The sequence below is a fragment of the Mesoplodon bidens genome (assembly GCF_964165515.1).
Source record: "Mesoplodon bidens genome assembly, chromosome: 5".
Classification (NCBI taxonomy): domain Eukaryota; kingdom Metazoa; phylum Chordata; class Mammalia; order Artiodactyla; family Ziphiidae; genus Mesoplodon; species Mesoplodon bidens.
In genome coordinates this window covers 110,903,163-110,920,568 of record NC_138161.1, presented here as the reverse complement: position 1 = coordinate 110,920,568, position 17,406 = coordinate 110,903,163, and the positions used below count along the sequence as shown (strand labels likewise).

Sequence of the window (17,406 nt, the reverse complement as noted above, 5' to 3'; positions counted from 1 at the left end):
GGTGTCATTTTTCTGACATTTGCTCACTGCATGTCTCTATGTCACATTTTGGTAATTCTCCCGATATTTCAAACTTTTTCATTATTATTATATTTATTATGGTGATCTTTAACGTTACTATTGTAATCATTTTGGTGCATCACGAACCATGCTCTTATAAGATGGTAACTTAATTGATAAATGTGTGTGTTCTGACTGCTCTACCAACTGGCCCTTCCCCATCTCCCTCCCATCTCCTTGGGACTCCCTATTCCTTGAGACACAACAATATTGAAATTAGGCCAATCAATAGCCCTACAATGGCCTCTAAATGTTCACATGAAAGGAAGAGTCACAGGTCTCTCACTTTAAATCAGCTAGAAATGGTTAAGCTTAGTGAGGAAGGCATGTTGAAAGCCAAGATAGGCCAAAAACTAGGCTTCTTGCATCAAACGGTTAGCTAAGTAGAAAAAAAATGAAAGTGCTACTTGAGTAAACACAGGAATAATAAAGTGAAACAGCTTTGCTGCTGATACTGAGAAAGTTTTAGTGGTCTGGATAGAAGATCAAACCAGCCACAACGTTCCTTTAAGCCAAAGGGTAATCCAGAGTAAGGCCCAAACTCTCTTCAATTCCATGAAGGCTGAGAGAGGTGAGGAAGCTGCAGAACAGTTCAAAGCTAGCAGAGGTTGGTTCATAAGGTTTCAGGAAAGAAGCCATCTCCATAACATAGAAGTGCAAGGTAAAGCAGCAAGTGCTGATGTAGAAGCTGCAACAAGTTATCCAGAAGATCTAAATAAGTAATGAAGGTGGTTACACTAAACAACAGATTTTTGATGTGGACAAAACAGCCTTATAGATGCCATCTAGAACTTTCATAGCTAGAGAGAAGTCAATGCCAGGCTTCCAAGCTTCAAAGGGCAGGCTGACTCTCTTGTTAGGGGCTAATGCAGCTGGTGAGTTTAAGATAAGCCATGCTCATTTACCATTCTGAAAATCCTACGGCTCTTAAGAATTATGCTAAATCTACTCTGCCTGTGCTATAAAAATGAAACAACAAAGCCTGGGTGACAGCACGTTTGTTTACAACATGGTTTACTGAATAGTTTAAGAACACTGTTGAGACCTACTGCTCAAAAAAATTTTTTTCTTTCAAAATATTACTGCTCATTGACAATGTACCTGGTCACCCAAGAGCTTTGATGGAAGTGTAAAATGAGATTAATGCTGTTTTCATGACTGCTAAGACAACTTCCATTCTGTAGCTCATGGATCAATGAGTAATTCTGACTTTCAAGACTTACTAGTGATAGTGATTCCTCTGATGGATCTGGACAAAGTAAATTGAAAACCTCCCATAAAGGATTCACTATTCTAGATGCCATTAAGAACATTGGTGATTCATGGAAGAGGTCAAAATATCAGTATTAACAGGAGTTTGCAAGAAGTTGATTCCAATCCTCACTGATGACTTTGAGGGGTTTGAGACCTCAGCGGAGGAAGTAACTACAGATGTGCACCCACTCCTGGTGAAGATGCTGTGAAGATTATTGAAATGACAACAAGGGATGGAAATATTACATCAACTTATTTGATAAAGCAGCAGCAGGATTTGAGAGAGCTGAGTGCAATTTTGAAAGAAGTTGACTGTGGGTAAAATGCTGTCAAATTGCCTTGCATGCTCCAGAGAAAATGTTCATGAACGGAAGAGTCAGTCAGTTTGCAAACTTCACTGGTGTCTTATTTTTAGGAAACTGCCACAGCCACCCCAACCTCCAGCAACACAACCCTGATCAGTCAGCAGTCATCAATATGGAGGCAGGACCATCCATCAGCAAAATAAAACCATGACTTGCATAAGGCTCATTGGTGGTTAGCATTTTTAGCAATAAAATATTTTTAAATTGAGGTATGTATTTTTTTAAAAGACATAATTCTATTGCACATTTAACAGACTACAGTATAGTATAAACATAACTTTTATATACACTGGGAAACCAAAAAATTCGTGACTCGCTTTATTGTGATATTCACTGTATTGCAGTGGTCTGGAACTAAACCTGCAAAATCTCTCAGGTAATGCTTGTATTTCCTTTCCGTCCTGAAACTCACTAAAATGACACCACCACTACCACCACCACCGAAAACAAATACAAAAGAGAGATGACAACAAGGAGGAAAGAGAGTTTAACATGGTTTTGGATGACGGTAAATTTAGCAGAGTAGAGGAAGCTCTAAGTGGGGTGCCTGAAGAGAAGGATATTGAAACAAGATTTACTCCACGAGACCCTAGAAATGCTCACAAATTAGAGGTGTACACTATCCAGGTAGGCAGACATAAATTACTGCCGTGAAAACAGAACTGGTGGAAATTACTATAGAAATTAAATGTTACTCAAATGAAGAATATTTTATTATAAAAAGATACAGGTAAACACAAGTGTTGGATGATATGACATATCAAGCTACACGAGACACCCAGTAAAATATCAACTTAAAAAATTTTCTGGTTTGTATTTATTTTGTCTTTCTTTATCATACTATTATTATTCAAGAGGTTATATAACTTTCATTAATAAAATTATAATAATACTCCAACTCCTGAAAGACACACTATCAGGAAATCAATCATAAAAAAACATTCCCTTGGTTTGCAATACACTTTTCTACAGTAAAACTAAGTCATGGTGAAAAACCTGAAAGAATCTGCATGCATGCATAAAGACTGCAATAATTAGAAATTTAAAAAATTTACCTGACATAGAGGGATCGCTTCTGGCTAGTTCGAAGAGAACCTGAACCTGAACTAATGCTACTATTCATCATCTGCTCCCGTAAGTCATGTATTTTGGCTTCAAAACGACTGTATTCTGATGGAAGAAAAAAGAGAAATAAATTCATATTTTATATTCTAAAAAAACAAATTACTTGAAGATAAAGTATTAAATATGTAAGCTGTCTTATAATTGATTAAATGTGGTCAGAACCTTAAAAGAGTAATCTATACAAGATTTTGCCCAATATGCAAATTTTAAAACTTAACAATCTCTAAGTGCACCATGAATTAGAACTGGTTGAAAATAGTATTTTCAGTATGCTATTTTAAAGTTCGTATCACATTTAATAAAGGACAATTTCCATGCATCAAATAGCAGTATCAATTTTACTGTCGAATTTAACTGTAAATTTTAAAAAGTAGGATTTATTCTAATTTTTATACTTAAAAAAAGCCTAAATAATGTATACTAGATGCTTTGTTTACTGACTTTTTCTGTGAAGAAATCAGCTAATCCTGTATTTTCAAATTATAGAACTTGTGCAGGGTCAATAATATGCAGAAAATATGCCTTAATAAGTTAATAAATGAAATTAAATTTACTTCAACTCATTTTATAATTTATAAATTTTCAAAATGTTAAAATAAGATGCACAAAAGCAATCTGAAGGAATAAACATTTTATTTAAGATACTTTTTATACAAAAACAAATATGATTTTGAAGATGGACTATTTTAAACTATATCATACATTAAAAGCTACCAGACCTATTAATAACAAAAAGTTTAAGCACTTTTTCAAAAATACTGCAATTACACGGTTATACACACTTATACCTTTTTCTCTATTTACAATAAACAACTAACAGACAAGTCAGATTTCATTAGATTTTTTAATAAAACTAGTCTTATAGCAAGAGCAAGTAACTTGTCTGGAGCGTGTATAGTTTAAGGAGACAGAGTAAGAGTAAGCATGACTATTGCTGAGTTACTCTTCCTTTCACCACCGTCATCAAGCTTGTTTTCTGGATACCAAGATTAAGGAATTGAAGCAACAATTCATCAAAAAACTCAGAAATATTTAAATGCTCACAATAATATGTAATAAAATATTCTTTTCTTGCCCTTTAAAAATATGATAGAAAATTTAAAGTATAAACATTAGTAGACTGATTCGTAAAAATGAATCCCTGACAATTCAACAATTATCAACTCATGGCAAATCTTTAGTCTATGTAGACACAGCTAAGATACAGACAGATTGATGGATGAAGATAAAGGTTAAAAATATGAAGTGAATCCTGAGTTTATACTGGTTCTTCTAATTAAAAGTTAGGGTCATTAGGTTTTTACTTAATCTCTTCTTACTTTATATGCTTCCTTGCATATGAAGAATCCTGGTTCTCAAGACACTGGGGATAACAGAATTAGAGGACCCATCACGACTTACTTGTTTTAACCGATATTATATTCACAACAGTCTTAAAATAATACCAAAACTACAACCATGACATGATTACTAAAAACAGTTAACTACCTTTTCTAGTTCTTTTTATCTTTGGAGTATGGCTTATTAGGAATATACAGTTGAATACTGTATATTCTGGGAATAGTTCCTTCCTAGGTGTTAAGGCTGCCAGCTGGATATACATCCAGGTTCATTTGTTCATTTTAATTTTCAACTTCAATTTTTAGGGGTTGCTTTTTACATTTTCATTGTTTTTATAGGTAGGTAAAACAGTTCCAAAGTCAAATCTATAAAACAAGGATATCAAACAAGAATATCCCTCTCTCCCTATCCTACTCTGTCCTGGTCATTATAAACATTTAAAGAAATATTTATACTGCCACTTTTAATAATACAAGTAAACATATATGTAACAAACAAATATGTTTATATTTATTCTATATTATTTTAATATATGTATATTTAAACTATACATATATTTTATAATTATGTATATGTACACACACATATATGTATTGTTCCTCCTTCTTTAATAAAGAGTAACATACACATTTCTCCACATTGCTTATTTTATTTTTTAAAATTAATTAATTTATTATTTTTGCTGTGTTGGGTCTTTGTTTCTGTGCGAGGGCTATCTCTAGTTGTGGCAAGCGGGGGCCACTCTTCATCACGGTGTGCGGGCCTCTCACTGTCGCGGCCTCTCTTGCTGCAGAGCACAGGCTCCAGACGCGCAGGCTCAGTAGTTGTGGCTCACGGGCCTAGTTGCTCCACGGCATGTGGGATCCTCCCAGACCAGGGCTTGAACCCGTTTCCCCTGCATTAGCAGGCAGATTGTCAACCACTGCGCCACCAGCGAAGCCCTGCTTATTTTATTTAATAATAAGTAGTCTTATTGCAGTAATAGTAAGAATGCTCCATAGCAGCATATACAGATGTCCCTCATTCTTTTTTTTATAGCTATATGGTTTTATTTCTAACCTCTATCTCTTTGTTACAACAAGATTCTATATAGGGTTAGATTTTGCTTTACTAGCAAATCTGAAAATTGTTTTCTTGTAACAATTAAGCTGAATTAACTTTTGATATAATTGAAGTTGTGTGATCTCCAGTTCTATTCATTCTATTTTATGTTTTATATTTTATGTTCGTATGTTGAATATATATATATATATATACATGACTTTTATACACATAGTTTGTGGCAGATTATATATTCCAAAGATGCCTGGCATCCCACATGTTCTTGTACTATGTGACCTTGCCATTCCCCGAACAAGAGGTGGAGTCTAATCCCCTTCTTGAATTTGGGCTTATGACTCAACTGAATTTGAATCTGGTCTTATGACTCAATTGTAAGCAAGTGAATGTGGTAGAAACGATCATGTGACTTTCTAGGTTACATCAGAAGAGTCCATGGAACATTTGCCTGGTTCTTATGGGATGCTTGATCTGGAGGAAGCCAGACACCATGTAAGAAGTCTAACTACTCTCAAAGCACCACTCTTCAGAGGTCATGTGATAGTTCTCTGAGCCCAAACTTCTAGCTGGTGCCAACAAGGTCCCAAGACAAGGGGAGTGAAGCCATTTTGGACCTTCCAAAGCAGCTCATCCATCAGCTGAATCCCATTAAGTGACCTCGGTCTATGCTACAAGGACCATACAAGCCAAAATTCTGGCTGAATTCCTAACATAGTGAATCCATAAAATGACTGTTGTTTTAATCCACTGAGCTTTAGGGGTGGTTATGAAGTAATAGCAACTAGAACACAGTTTCACTGTGCAGTCTATTTGTTCATATATACATACACGTATATACATACACACACACACAAAGACAAGCCTTCCTAAATTTATATATATATATATACACGCACACGCACACTAGATTCCTAAACAAGGGATCATATTATATGAATATATAAAATATTTATATAAAATTTATATTTTAATAAATGTTTATAAAACACTTATAAACATTTATATATACTTAATAAAATTATTTAAATAAAATTTAAATAGTTATAAAAGTAAATATATAAATATAAAATTAGGAAGCTTTATTCTGTTGTTCTAATGATAACTCTTGGTTTGGCTTTTGGTCCCCTACTATGAGCAATCTCCCCAGATCTAATTTGAAATATTATCCTTTTATATTAATAACTTCAAAGCAATCAGAAAGTTTATTCTAATTTCTTTTATCCTGCTGCGCTGGGTCTTCATTGCTGCATGCGGGCTTTCTCTAGTTGCGGTAAAGGGGGGCTACTCTTTGTTGCAGTGCATGGGTTTCTCATTGCAGTGGCTTCTCTTGTTGCAGAGCGTGGGCTCTAGGTGTACGGGCTTCAGTAGTTGCAGCACGTGGGCTCAGCAGTTGCAGCATGCAGACCCTAGAGCACGCGGGCTTCAGCAGATGCGGAGCATGGGCTCAGTAGTTGTGGCTTGCAGGCTCTAGAGCGCAGGCTCAGTAGTTGTCGTGTGCGGGCTTAGTTGCTCCACGGCATGTGGGATCCTCCCGGACCAGGGTTTGAACCCGTGTCCCCTGCATTGGCAGCTGGATTCTTAACTACTGCACCACCAGGCAAGTCCTTCTATTTTCACATTACCTACAATTCTACCCCCATTTTCTGATAACTGCATTTTTTCCAAACTGTCATAGCATACAGTTTTTCATATTATACATTTTTTTCCTTATAACTATCTTAATTACTAACACCAGTCTTTATGTTAGCATCTCTTCCATTTTTGGTGTCTGAAGTTTGTTCTTTCTCCTCAGGAAGGGTTTATGTGAACAATATCATCCTAATTCTCTGTTGATACATTTGACTGCAGTCTTTATATTTCAAGCCTGTTTGATTCACAGTTTCTTTCTTTGATTCTTAACTATGTTGACTCCATTGTCTCTTATAAACGATGGAAGATGAAGTTCTGATGACAACCTCATTTTCTTTTCTTTAAAAAAACATTTTTTGGGGGCCTGGAATTTCACCAAATTTTTTCTCTTAATTCCAATAATTTTATTAGAATGTTTCTCAGTGATGGTTATTACCTTAGGTACCTGAATTGTCCTTTTGATATGTAGCTTAAATTATTATTATTTTTAATTTCAGAAAAGTTTTCTTGTTTATATATTTTTATTATTTGTTTTGTTGTACTGTTTTGGTTTTTTCCTATGAGACTATTATATGCATGTTGAATATTCTCTGCCTACTTTCTACACCTGTCACTCTCAAACCCTTTCTTATTCTTTTTTAAAAATTAATATATTTTTAAAGATTGAAGCAATCACAAACTTTTTCCTGAACCGTTTGAGAGTAACATGCTACTCTGATGTCACTCTTGAATTCTCAGTGTGTAATGCCTACAAATAAAGATATTTTCTTATACAATCACAAAACCATCAAAATCAAGAAAGCAATGTTAATACATTACTACATCTAATGCTCACATCCTACTGAAGCTTCTCCAATAATGTCCTTAATAGCAAAAGGATCCATTCTGAAATCATGAGTTATATCAGAGCATATAGGCATTAAAATTGTCATGTTTTTAAAGTCTCCTCCAGTCAGAGCAGCTTCTCAGTCTCTCCTTGACTTTGTAATCTTGCTACTGTTGAAAATTAGAGGCCAATTATTTTGTAGAATGTCTCTTTAGATTTACCCCCACATGATTAGTCCTGCAACTTTGGCAGGAATGTCACAGAAGAGACGTATGTTCTTTTCAATGCACCCTACCAGGTGGTATACATTTTTGATTTGTCCCATTACTGATGCTATAAATTTTCAGCACTTGATGAAGGTTGTGTCTGCCAGGTTTCTCTACTGCAAAATTACTTTTTTTCCATTTGCAAATAGCAAGTTATTGAAACCATGTACACATCTCCAATCTCATCAAACTTTCAATTAATTCATTTATTTATATTAGTAAAGACCCATGATATCTTAGTTTATTCAGTGGATTACTATCAGGTATTATTATCATCAATTTGATGTTCAAATTGTTCCCAATTTGGCCAGTGGGAACTCTTTCAAATTGGATTATGTGCCCTTTGACATGCCCCCATCATTCCTTGAGCACTTCCTTGCTTTCTGGAATAAAATATTACAGAGTAATCTAATATTACAGAGTAATCTGTAATATTTCCCTGGCCCACTCCTGGAACAGGCCATTTATCCAAACAGCCTTGGTAATTTAGATGGGGAATAGTATTTAGAAGCTAAGATCTGAGGCTTAGGTGTGCTCATTGCTACTGGGGTGGCATTGAGCCCAGGCCTTCTCAGTGGATAGAGCCAGGGAATTACATATATATATATGTAAAATAGATACACATTTATAACTATATGTTTATATTATGTAAACTGAAAATAATATGTTCATAAAAATTTCTCCAATTCTAATCTAATAATATATGGTCTATATTTAGTTTTCTTCTTTTCAATATTTATAACTCTCTTCTCCAACACTGAAAATCACAGACAACATTACCCTTAAAATATATATTCCTTTGATCAATCTCTCTGTATGTAACTAGCCTTCTACTTCTAGTACCATCGACTTTCCAGACTGGCCTCTGACCAGTCCTATGTGTAACCATCTCACTCTGCTCAGGCTCCAACTCCTCACAACAGGACAGTTGCTTGTGTGGAAGCCCTCATCATGGTTAAGTCCTAACGGTTTACCATAGATGTCCCCCACCTTCCCAGCCCTGCAATGCACATAATTACCTTGCTATGCTTCACCTAATGGCTTTAATACAAAATTGATCAGGATGTGGAAGGGAAAGAACTCTTTATTTTTGATTTTTAAAAATTCTTTTTTACCTACCTGCTTTAAATAACTATTGTGTACTCCTTCTAGTTAAACTTAATTTTTGAAATAGAATTTTTCTTTATTTTAATAATTTCCTGAGTTCTATTAACTCATTTATATTGTTCTTCCATATATTCATTTTCCTTTAACTTGTTTTGCAATATTAGGTTATACTTTTCATTTGTTTTGTGGGCATGTCTTTCTGGCATACTTTCATTGTAGAGACATTATTCTGATTCTTATTTTCATTTTTCAAATAGGTTTCCATTGGATTCAATCTTGATCCTTTTCTGTTGTTCATTTTTATGAGAAATTAGTTTTCCTGAACTTTTTTAGGTAAGAGTATTGCATCAGGATGGCTTTTCTATCTCCACAGCTCTAAAACTCCCTTTTGCTGTTTCTGTCAAGTGTTCAAAGATATATCTCATATACTGTGAGATCTTCTGGGCTTTCTTTCCCCCCACTCATCTGAACTTTCTATGTCCTTTGGCTCTATTATCCCTATCCTGCTCAATTTGGATTTTATTCCTAGTAATTGTTCCTTGGTGTGGGGCTTTGAACTAAAAGGGAGCTATAGCTGGTTAATTGTGTCATGGGGCTCAGACTACTCCATCTTCTTCACACCTTATTGCAGATCCCTTGCACTCACATGTAGATTGTGCAAAAACCCTTATAGTTTCAGAGGCAGCTCTCAATAGATCCACTTCGTTTTTTAAATGAGTACAGATAGGCTTTTGGGCTTCTTCTACTGCTTCTCCGGGTACAGATGCTGATATCATGGGGTCTTACAGCTGCTGACAGCTTGTTTATACCTATTGAGGTTCATGGGGATAACTTTTCATCTGGTTTTGCTATCTTAATTTTATTCTGGGGGTGGGGAGTGGGGAGTTCTGGGCAATTCAGTTTTTGGTTTTTCTTTGCAATTCAGTTTTAAATCTATCTTATTTTTTTTTAAGATTTGAATTTTTATTTATTTATTTATTTTAAAAACACCTTTATTAGAGTATAATTGCTCTACAGTGGTGTGTTAGTTTCTGCTGTATAACAAACTGAATCAGCTATACATATACATACGTCCACATAACTCCTCCCTCTTGCCTCTCCCTCCCACCCTCCCTATCCCACCCATCTAGGTGGACACAAAGCACCAAGCTGATCTCCCTGTGCTATGCAGCTGCTTCCCACTAGTGATCTATTTTACATTTGGTAGTGTACATATGTCCATGCCACTCTTTCACTTCGTCCCAGCTTACATTTCCCCCTCCCCATGTCCTGAAATCCATTCTTTATGTCTGCGTCTTTATTCCTGTCTTGCCCCTAGGTTCTTTAGAACCTTTTTTGTTTTTTAGATTCCATATGTATGTGTTACCATATGGTATTTTTCTCTTTCTGACTTACTTCACTCTGTATGACAGTCTCTAGGTCCATCCACCTCACTACAAATAACTCAATTTCATTCCTTTTATGGCTGAGTAATATTCCATTGTATATATGTGCCACATCTTTGTTATCCATTCATCTGTCGATGGACACTTAGGTTGCTTCCATGTCCTGGCTATTGTAAATAGAGCTGCAATGAACATTGTGGTACATGACTCTTTTTGAATTATGGTTTTCTCAGGGTATATGCCCAGTAGTGGGATTGCTGGGTCATATGGTAGTTCTATTTTTAGTTTTTTAAGGAACCTGCATACTGTTCTCCATAGTGGCTGTATCAATTTACATTCCCACCAACATTGCAAGAGGGTTCCATTTTCCCCACACCCTCTCCAGCATTTATTGTTTGTAGATTTTTGGATGATGGCCATTCTGACTGGTGTGAGGTGATACCTCATTGAAGTTTGGATTTGCATTTCTCTAATGATTAGTGATGTTGAACATCCTTTCATGTGTTTGTTGGCAAACTGTATGTCTTCTTTGGAGAAATGTTTGTTTAGGTCTTCTATCCATTTTTGGATTGAGTTGTTTGTTTTTCTGATATTGAGCTGCTTGTAAATTTTGGAGATTAATCCTGTGTCAGCTGCTTCATTTGCAAATATTTTCTCCCGTTCTGAGGGTTGTCTTTTCATCTTGTTTATGGTTTCCTTTGCTGTGCAAAAGCTTTTAAGTTTCATTAGGTTCCATTTATTTTTGTTTTTACTTCCATTTCTCTAGGAGGTGGGTCAAAAAGGATCTTGCTATGATTTATGTCATAGAGTGTTCTTCTGCCTATGTTTTCCTCTAAGAATTTTACAGTGTCTGGCCTGAGATTTAGGTCTTTAATCCATTTTGAGTTTATTTTTGTATATGGTGTTAGAGTGTGTTCTAATTTCATTCTTTTACATGTAGCTGTCCAGTTTTTCCAGCACTGGGAAAGAGGCTGTCTTTTCTCCACTGTATATTCTTGCCTCCTATATCAAAGACAAGGTGACCATATATGTGTGGGTTTATCTCTGGGCTTTCTATCCTGTTCCATTGAGCTTTATTTCTGTTTTTGTGCCAGTACCATACTGTCTTGATTACTGTAGCTTTTTAGTGTAGTCTGAAGTCAGGGAGCCTGATTCCTCCAGCTCCGTTTTTCTTTCTCAAGATTGCTTTGGCTATTCGGGGTCTTTTGTGTTTCCATACAAATTGTGAAATGTTTTGTTCTAGTTCTGTGAAAAATGCCATTGGTAGTTTGATAGGGATTGCACTGAATCTGTAGATTGTTTTGGGTAGTACAGTCATTTCCACAATGTTCATTCTTCCAATTCAAGAACATGGTATATCTCTCCATCTGTCTGTATCATCTTTAATTTCCTTCATTGTCTTATAGTTTTCTGCATACAGGTCTTTTACTTTTTCTTTTCTGATTTAGATTCCTTTTATCTTTTTCTTCTGATTGCTGTGGCTAAAACTTCCAAAACTATGTTGAATAATAGTGGTGAGAGTGGGCAACCTTGCCTTGGTCCTGATCTTAGTGGAAATGGTTTCAGTTTTTCACCACTGAGAACAATGCTGGCTGTGGTTTTGTCATATATGGCCTTTATTATGTTGAGGTAAGTTCCTTCTATGCCTACTTTCTGGAGGGTTTTTATTATAAATGGGTGTTGAATTTTGTCGAAAGCCTTTTCTGCATCTATTGACAGGATCATATGAGTTTTCTCCTTCAATTTGTTAATACGGTTTATCACATTGATTGATTTGCATATACTGAAGAATCCTTGCATTCCTGGGATAAACCCCACTTGATCATGGTGCATGATCCTTTTAATGTGCTGTTGGATTCTGTTTGCTAGAATTCTGTTGAGGATTTTTGCATCTATGTTCATCACTGATATTGGCCTGTAGTTTTCTTTCTTTGTGACATCTTTGTCTGGTTTTGGCATCGGGGTTATAGCCTCGTAGAATGAGTTTGGGAGTGTTCCTCCCTCTGCTATATTTTGGAAGAGTTTGAGAAGGATAGGTGTTAGCTCTTCTCTAAATGTTTGATAGAATTCGCCTGTGAAGCCATCTGGTCCTGGGCTTTTGTTTGTTGGAAGATTTTTAATCACAGTTTCAATTTCAGTGCTTTTGATTGGTCTGTTTATATTTTCTATTTCTTCCTCGTTCAGTCTTGGAAGGTTGTGCTTTTCTAAAAATTTGTTCATTTCTTCCAGGTTGGCCATTTTATTGGCATATAGTTGCTTGTAGTAATCTCTCATGTTCTTTTGTATTTCTGCAGTGTCAGTAGTTACTTTTCGTTTTTCATTTTTAATTCTATTGATTTGAGTCTCCTCCCTTGTTTTCTTGATGAGTGTGGCTAATGGTTTATCAGTTATGTTTATCTTCTCAAAGAACCAGCTTTTAGTTTTACTGATCTTTGCTATCGTTTCCTTCATTTCTTTTTCATTTATTTCTAATCTGATCTTTATTATTTCCTTCCTCCTGCTAACTTTGGGGGGTTTTTTGTTCTTCTTTCTCTAATTGCTTTAGGTGTAAGGTTAGGTTGTGTATTTGAGATGTTTTTTGTTTCTTGAGGTAGGATTGTATTGCTATAAACTTCCCTCTTGGAAATGCTTTTGCTGCATCCCATAGGTTTTGGGTCATCGTTCTTTCATTGTCATTTGTTTCTAGGTATTTTTTGATTTCCTCTTTGATTTCTTCAGTGATCTCTTGCTTATTTAGTAGTGTATTGTTTAGCCCCCATGTGTTTGTATTTTTTACAGATTTTTTCCTGTAATTGACATCTAGTCTCATAGTGTTGTGGTCAGAAAAGATACTTGATACGATTTCAATTTTCATAAATTTACCAAGGCTTAATTTGTGACCCAAGATATGATCTATCCTGGAGAATGTTCCATGAGCACTTGAGAAGAAAGTGTAATCTGCTGTTTTTGGATGGAATGCCCTATAAGTATCAATTAAGTTCATCTTGTTTAATGTATCATCTAAAGCTCGTGTTTCCTTATTTATTTTCATTTTGGATGATCTGTCCATTGGTGAAAGTGGGGTGTTAAAGTCCCCTACTATGATTGTGTTACTGTCGATTTCCCCTTTTATGGCTCTTAGTATTTGCCTTATGTATTGAGGTGTTCCTATGTTGGGTGCAATAAATATTTAGAATTGTTATATCTTCTTCTTGGATTGATCCCTTGATCATTATGTAGCGTCCTTCTTTGGCTCTTGTAATAGTCTTCATTTTAAAGTCTATTTTGCCTGATATGAGAATTGCTACTCCAGCTTTCTTTTGACTTCCGTTGGCATGGAATATCTTTTTCCACGCCCTCACTTTCAGTCTGAATGTGTCCCTAGGTCTGAAGTGGGTTTCTTGTAGACACCATTTATACGGGTCTTGTTTTTGTATCCATTCAGCCAGTCTATGTCTTTTGGTTGAAGCATTTAATCCATTTACGTTTAAGGTAGTTATCAATATGTATATTCTTAATTGTCATTTTCTTAATTGTTTTGGGTTTATTATTGTAGGTCTTTTCCTTCTCTTGTGTTTCCTGCCTAGAGAAGTTCCTTTAGCATTTGTTGTAAAGCTGGTTTGGTGGTGCTGAATTCTCCTAGCTTTTGCTTGTCTGTAATGGTTTTAATTTCCCCATCGAATCTGAATGAGATCCTTGCTGGGTACAGTAATCTTGGTTGTAGGTTTTTCCCTTTCATCACTTTAAATATGTCCTGTCACTCACTTCTGGCTTGCAGCTTCTGTTGAAAGATCAGCTGTTAACCTTATGGGATTCCCTTGTATGTTATTTGTTGCTTTTCCCTTGCTGCTTTTAATATTTTTTTCTTTGTATTTAATTTTTGATAGTTTGATTAGTATGTGTCTTGGTGTGTTTCTCCTTGGATTTATCCTGTACGGGACTCTCTGCGCTTCCTGGCCTTAACTATTTCCTTTCCCATATTAGGGAAGTTTTCAACTATAATCTCTTCAAATATTTTCTCAGTCCCTTTCTCTTTCTCTTCTTCTTCTGGGACCCCTATAATTCGAATGTCGGTGCATTTAATGTTGTCCCAGAGGTCTCTGAGACTGTCCTCCATTCTCATTTTTCTTTATTCTGCTCTGTGGTAGTTATTTCCACTATTTTATCTTCCAGGTCATCTATCCGTTCTTCTGCCTCAGTTATTCTGCTATTGATTCCTTCTGGAGAATTTTTAACTTCATTTACTGTGTTGTTCATCATTGTTTGTTTGCTCTTTAGTTCTTCTAGGTCCTTGTTAAACGTTTCTTGTATTTTCTCCATTCTATTTTCAAGATTTTGGATCATATTTACTATCATTACTCTGAATTCTTTCTCAGGTAGACTGCCTATTTCCTCTTCATTTGTTTGGTCTCGTGGGTTTTTACCTTGCTCCTTCATTTGCTGTGTGTCTCTGTCTTCTTATTTTGCTTAACTTACTGTGTTTGGGGTCTCCTTTTCACAGGCTGCAGGTTTGTAGTTCCCGTTGTTTTTGGTGTCTGCCCCCAGTGGCTAAGGTTGGTTCAGTGGGTTGTGTAGGTCTTCTGGTGGAGGGGACCGGTGCCTGTCTTCTAGTGGGCAGGACCGCGTCCAGTGGTGTGTTTTGGGGTGTCTGTGACCTTATTATGATTTTAGGCAGCCTCTCTGCTAATGGGTGGGGTTGTGTTCCTGTCTTGCTAGTTGTTTGGCATAGGGTGTCCTGCACTGTAGCTTGCTGGTTGTTGAATGAAGCTGGGTCTTAGCGTTGAGATGGAGATCTCTGGGAGAGCTTTTGCCATGTGATATTACATGGAGCCGGGAGGTCTCTGGTCAGAGGCACAGGCCTGACACCCAGCCAGAGCACCAAGACCCTGTAAGCCACATGGCTGCTAGTGTTGGAGGGTCTCCTGCAGAGGCAGGGGTTGGCTGTGTTTCACCGCGGGGACAAGAACACTGGCAGAAGTTCTGGGAAGTAGTCCTTGGCATGAGCCCTCCTGGAGTCCACCATTAGCCCCATCAAGGAGCCTGTCTAATTTTATTTTTAATAATGACCATGTTGGGACTTCCCTGGTGGTGCAGTGGCTAAGAATGCTCCTGCCAATGCAGAGGACACAGGTTCGAGCCCTGGTCCAGGAAGATCCCACATGCCACGGAACAACTAAGCCTGTGCACCACAACTACTGAGCCTGTGCTCTAGAGCCCACAAGCCACAACTACTGAGCCCACGTGCCACAACTACTGAAGCCCGCACCCTAGAGCCCATGCTCTGCAACAAAAGAAGCCACGGCAATGAGAAGCCTATGCACTGCAATGAGAGTAGCCCCCACTTGCCACAACTAGAGGAAGCCTGTGCACAGCAATGAAGACCCAACACAGCCAAAAATAAATAAATAAATAAATTTATATATAAAAAAATGACCATGTTTAATGACTAGTTTGCAAAATTCCTGAAAGTTTAACTGACCCTTGTAAGCCAGTACATCACTGCACTTATTCAAGTAACTTCTGTGACCCTTTAGTTCTCTGAGTTCCCAGTTTCCATTCACTTTTTGTTTGATAATTCCTTACTGCCTCAGCAGCACTTTGATGCTTTTAATAAGATGTTCATTATATTTCACGTAGCATTATTAGTTGTTTTCAGCCATTTTGCCAATTGAATTAACCAAAGTCCTAGTGATTTAAAATATTCTACATTTTAGAAATTTTAAAACTTTCTGTAAAAAGATCACATTACCTTATTTTATAGTGAGGCAAAAAATGTTCTTTCCTAAGAACTAAGTTACTACAAAGCAGTTACCGTCTCAGGTAGTCAACATTTAAGATATTGGAGACCTAAACTCAATTCCTGATAATTTCTTAAATATGTGCCTTATTTATTTTGTTCACTCTGTTCAGATTTTCATATTTATGGTCTTTACTTACTATTAATAATTCCTCATAACCATCTGTCTCTCTGTTCCGAGATCCTTCAATACTTTCCTCAAAGTTACTTTTCCTTTAAGCCTTCCATTTCATTCACATAGCTAAGATACCCATCTTTTCCTTTTGTTTCAATCAATTCATACTTTCAGCTCTAACAATTTCCACCTTATACCCATCCCGTGTACCCTTTCTTATATTTTATTTTGGAGGAAGAGTCTCATTTCTTTTTTTCTGCTAAGTCATTTGCACCCCTCTTCTAGAAATTACACCACAACTCATTTCAGGAAAGCTACCATTGGAGAGAGCTAAAATGTTACCTAAGAGATAATCTCCACTAAGCATTTCAGAAATTCCTGAACCAAACTGTATTTCCTGTCATGAAATATATTAGGGAGTCTCTGAACTATCGGCTGTAAGTTAAATAATATGTTTATGGTTATAAGAGGAGAGAAAATGTTTAATAGCGAACTTTCTGCATTTTATTCCGTTTTCAAATTCTCATCTTAGTTTGCACCTCCACACTTCAAGTGAAAAGATGGAGGAAAGCAGGGGGCAGAAGAGTGGGGAGAAATTTTACCTCCCCCAATTTCTTTGAAACTCGCAATCCCAACTATGAAGAATAAAACTCATTTATACTCTATAATGAAATATATTAATTAAATACACAGTTAACATCTGAGAGCAACAAATATCAGAGAATGGATATTACGACTGGTCTAAATAAGAAAAATGGAAAGTTTCTGAGTAAGAAGTCAGGCTGGTTGTTTTAAGTAGTTAGGAGAGGGGAGAAAGGTACAGGAAGGAAAGTAAGATACTGAAAAAATTAATTAGGAACCTGCTATAGAAAACCACTTTAAGAGATGACATATGTTTGCAAAGAAATGCCACTAATCCAATACAACCTCTCCATTCAGTCTCCAGACTCTCTTTGGTTGTTACCAAAAGTAATTATGAAAATAAAATGAGAAGATGAGTTAAAACTCCATCTCTGCAACTCACATTTAAATTAAACCTTTGAAACACAGAAAAGTGGCTCTGGCCAAACCTCTCAGCTTTTCTAGACTTCAGTCACT

The 17,406-nt window shown here is 36.3% G+C and overlaps 1 protein-coding gene across 10 annotated transcripts in view; it reads right to left on the bottom strand.

The window, feature by feature from the left end:
* DLG1 (discs large MAGUK scaffold protein 1) overlaps positions 1–17,406 on the bottom strand; it is a 295,020-nt gene that overhangs the window by 52,654 nt on the left and 224,960 nt on the right. For all 10 annotated transcript variants that reach the window (XM_081235927.1, XM_081235926.1, XM_081235924.1 and 7 more), the window contains one exon: positions 2,735–2,849. In XM_081235927.1, coding sequence (XP_081092053.1) covers positions 2,735–2,849 — 115 coding nt within the window. The remainder of the gene's footprint in view (positions 1–2,734; positions 2,850–17,406) is intronic.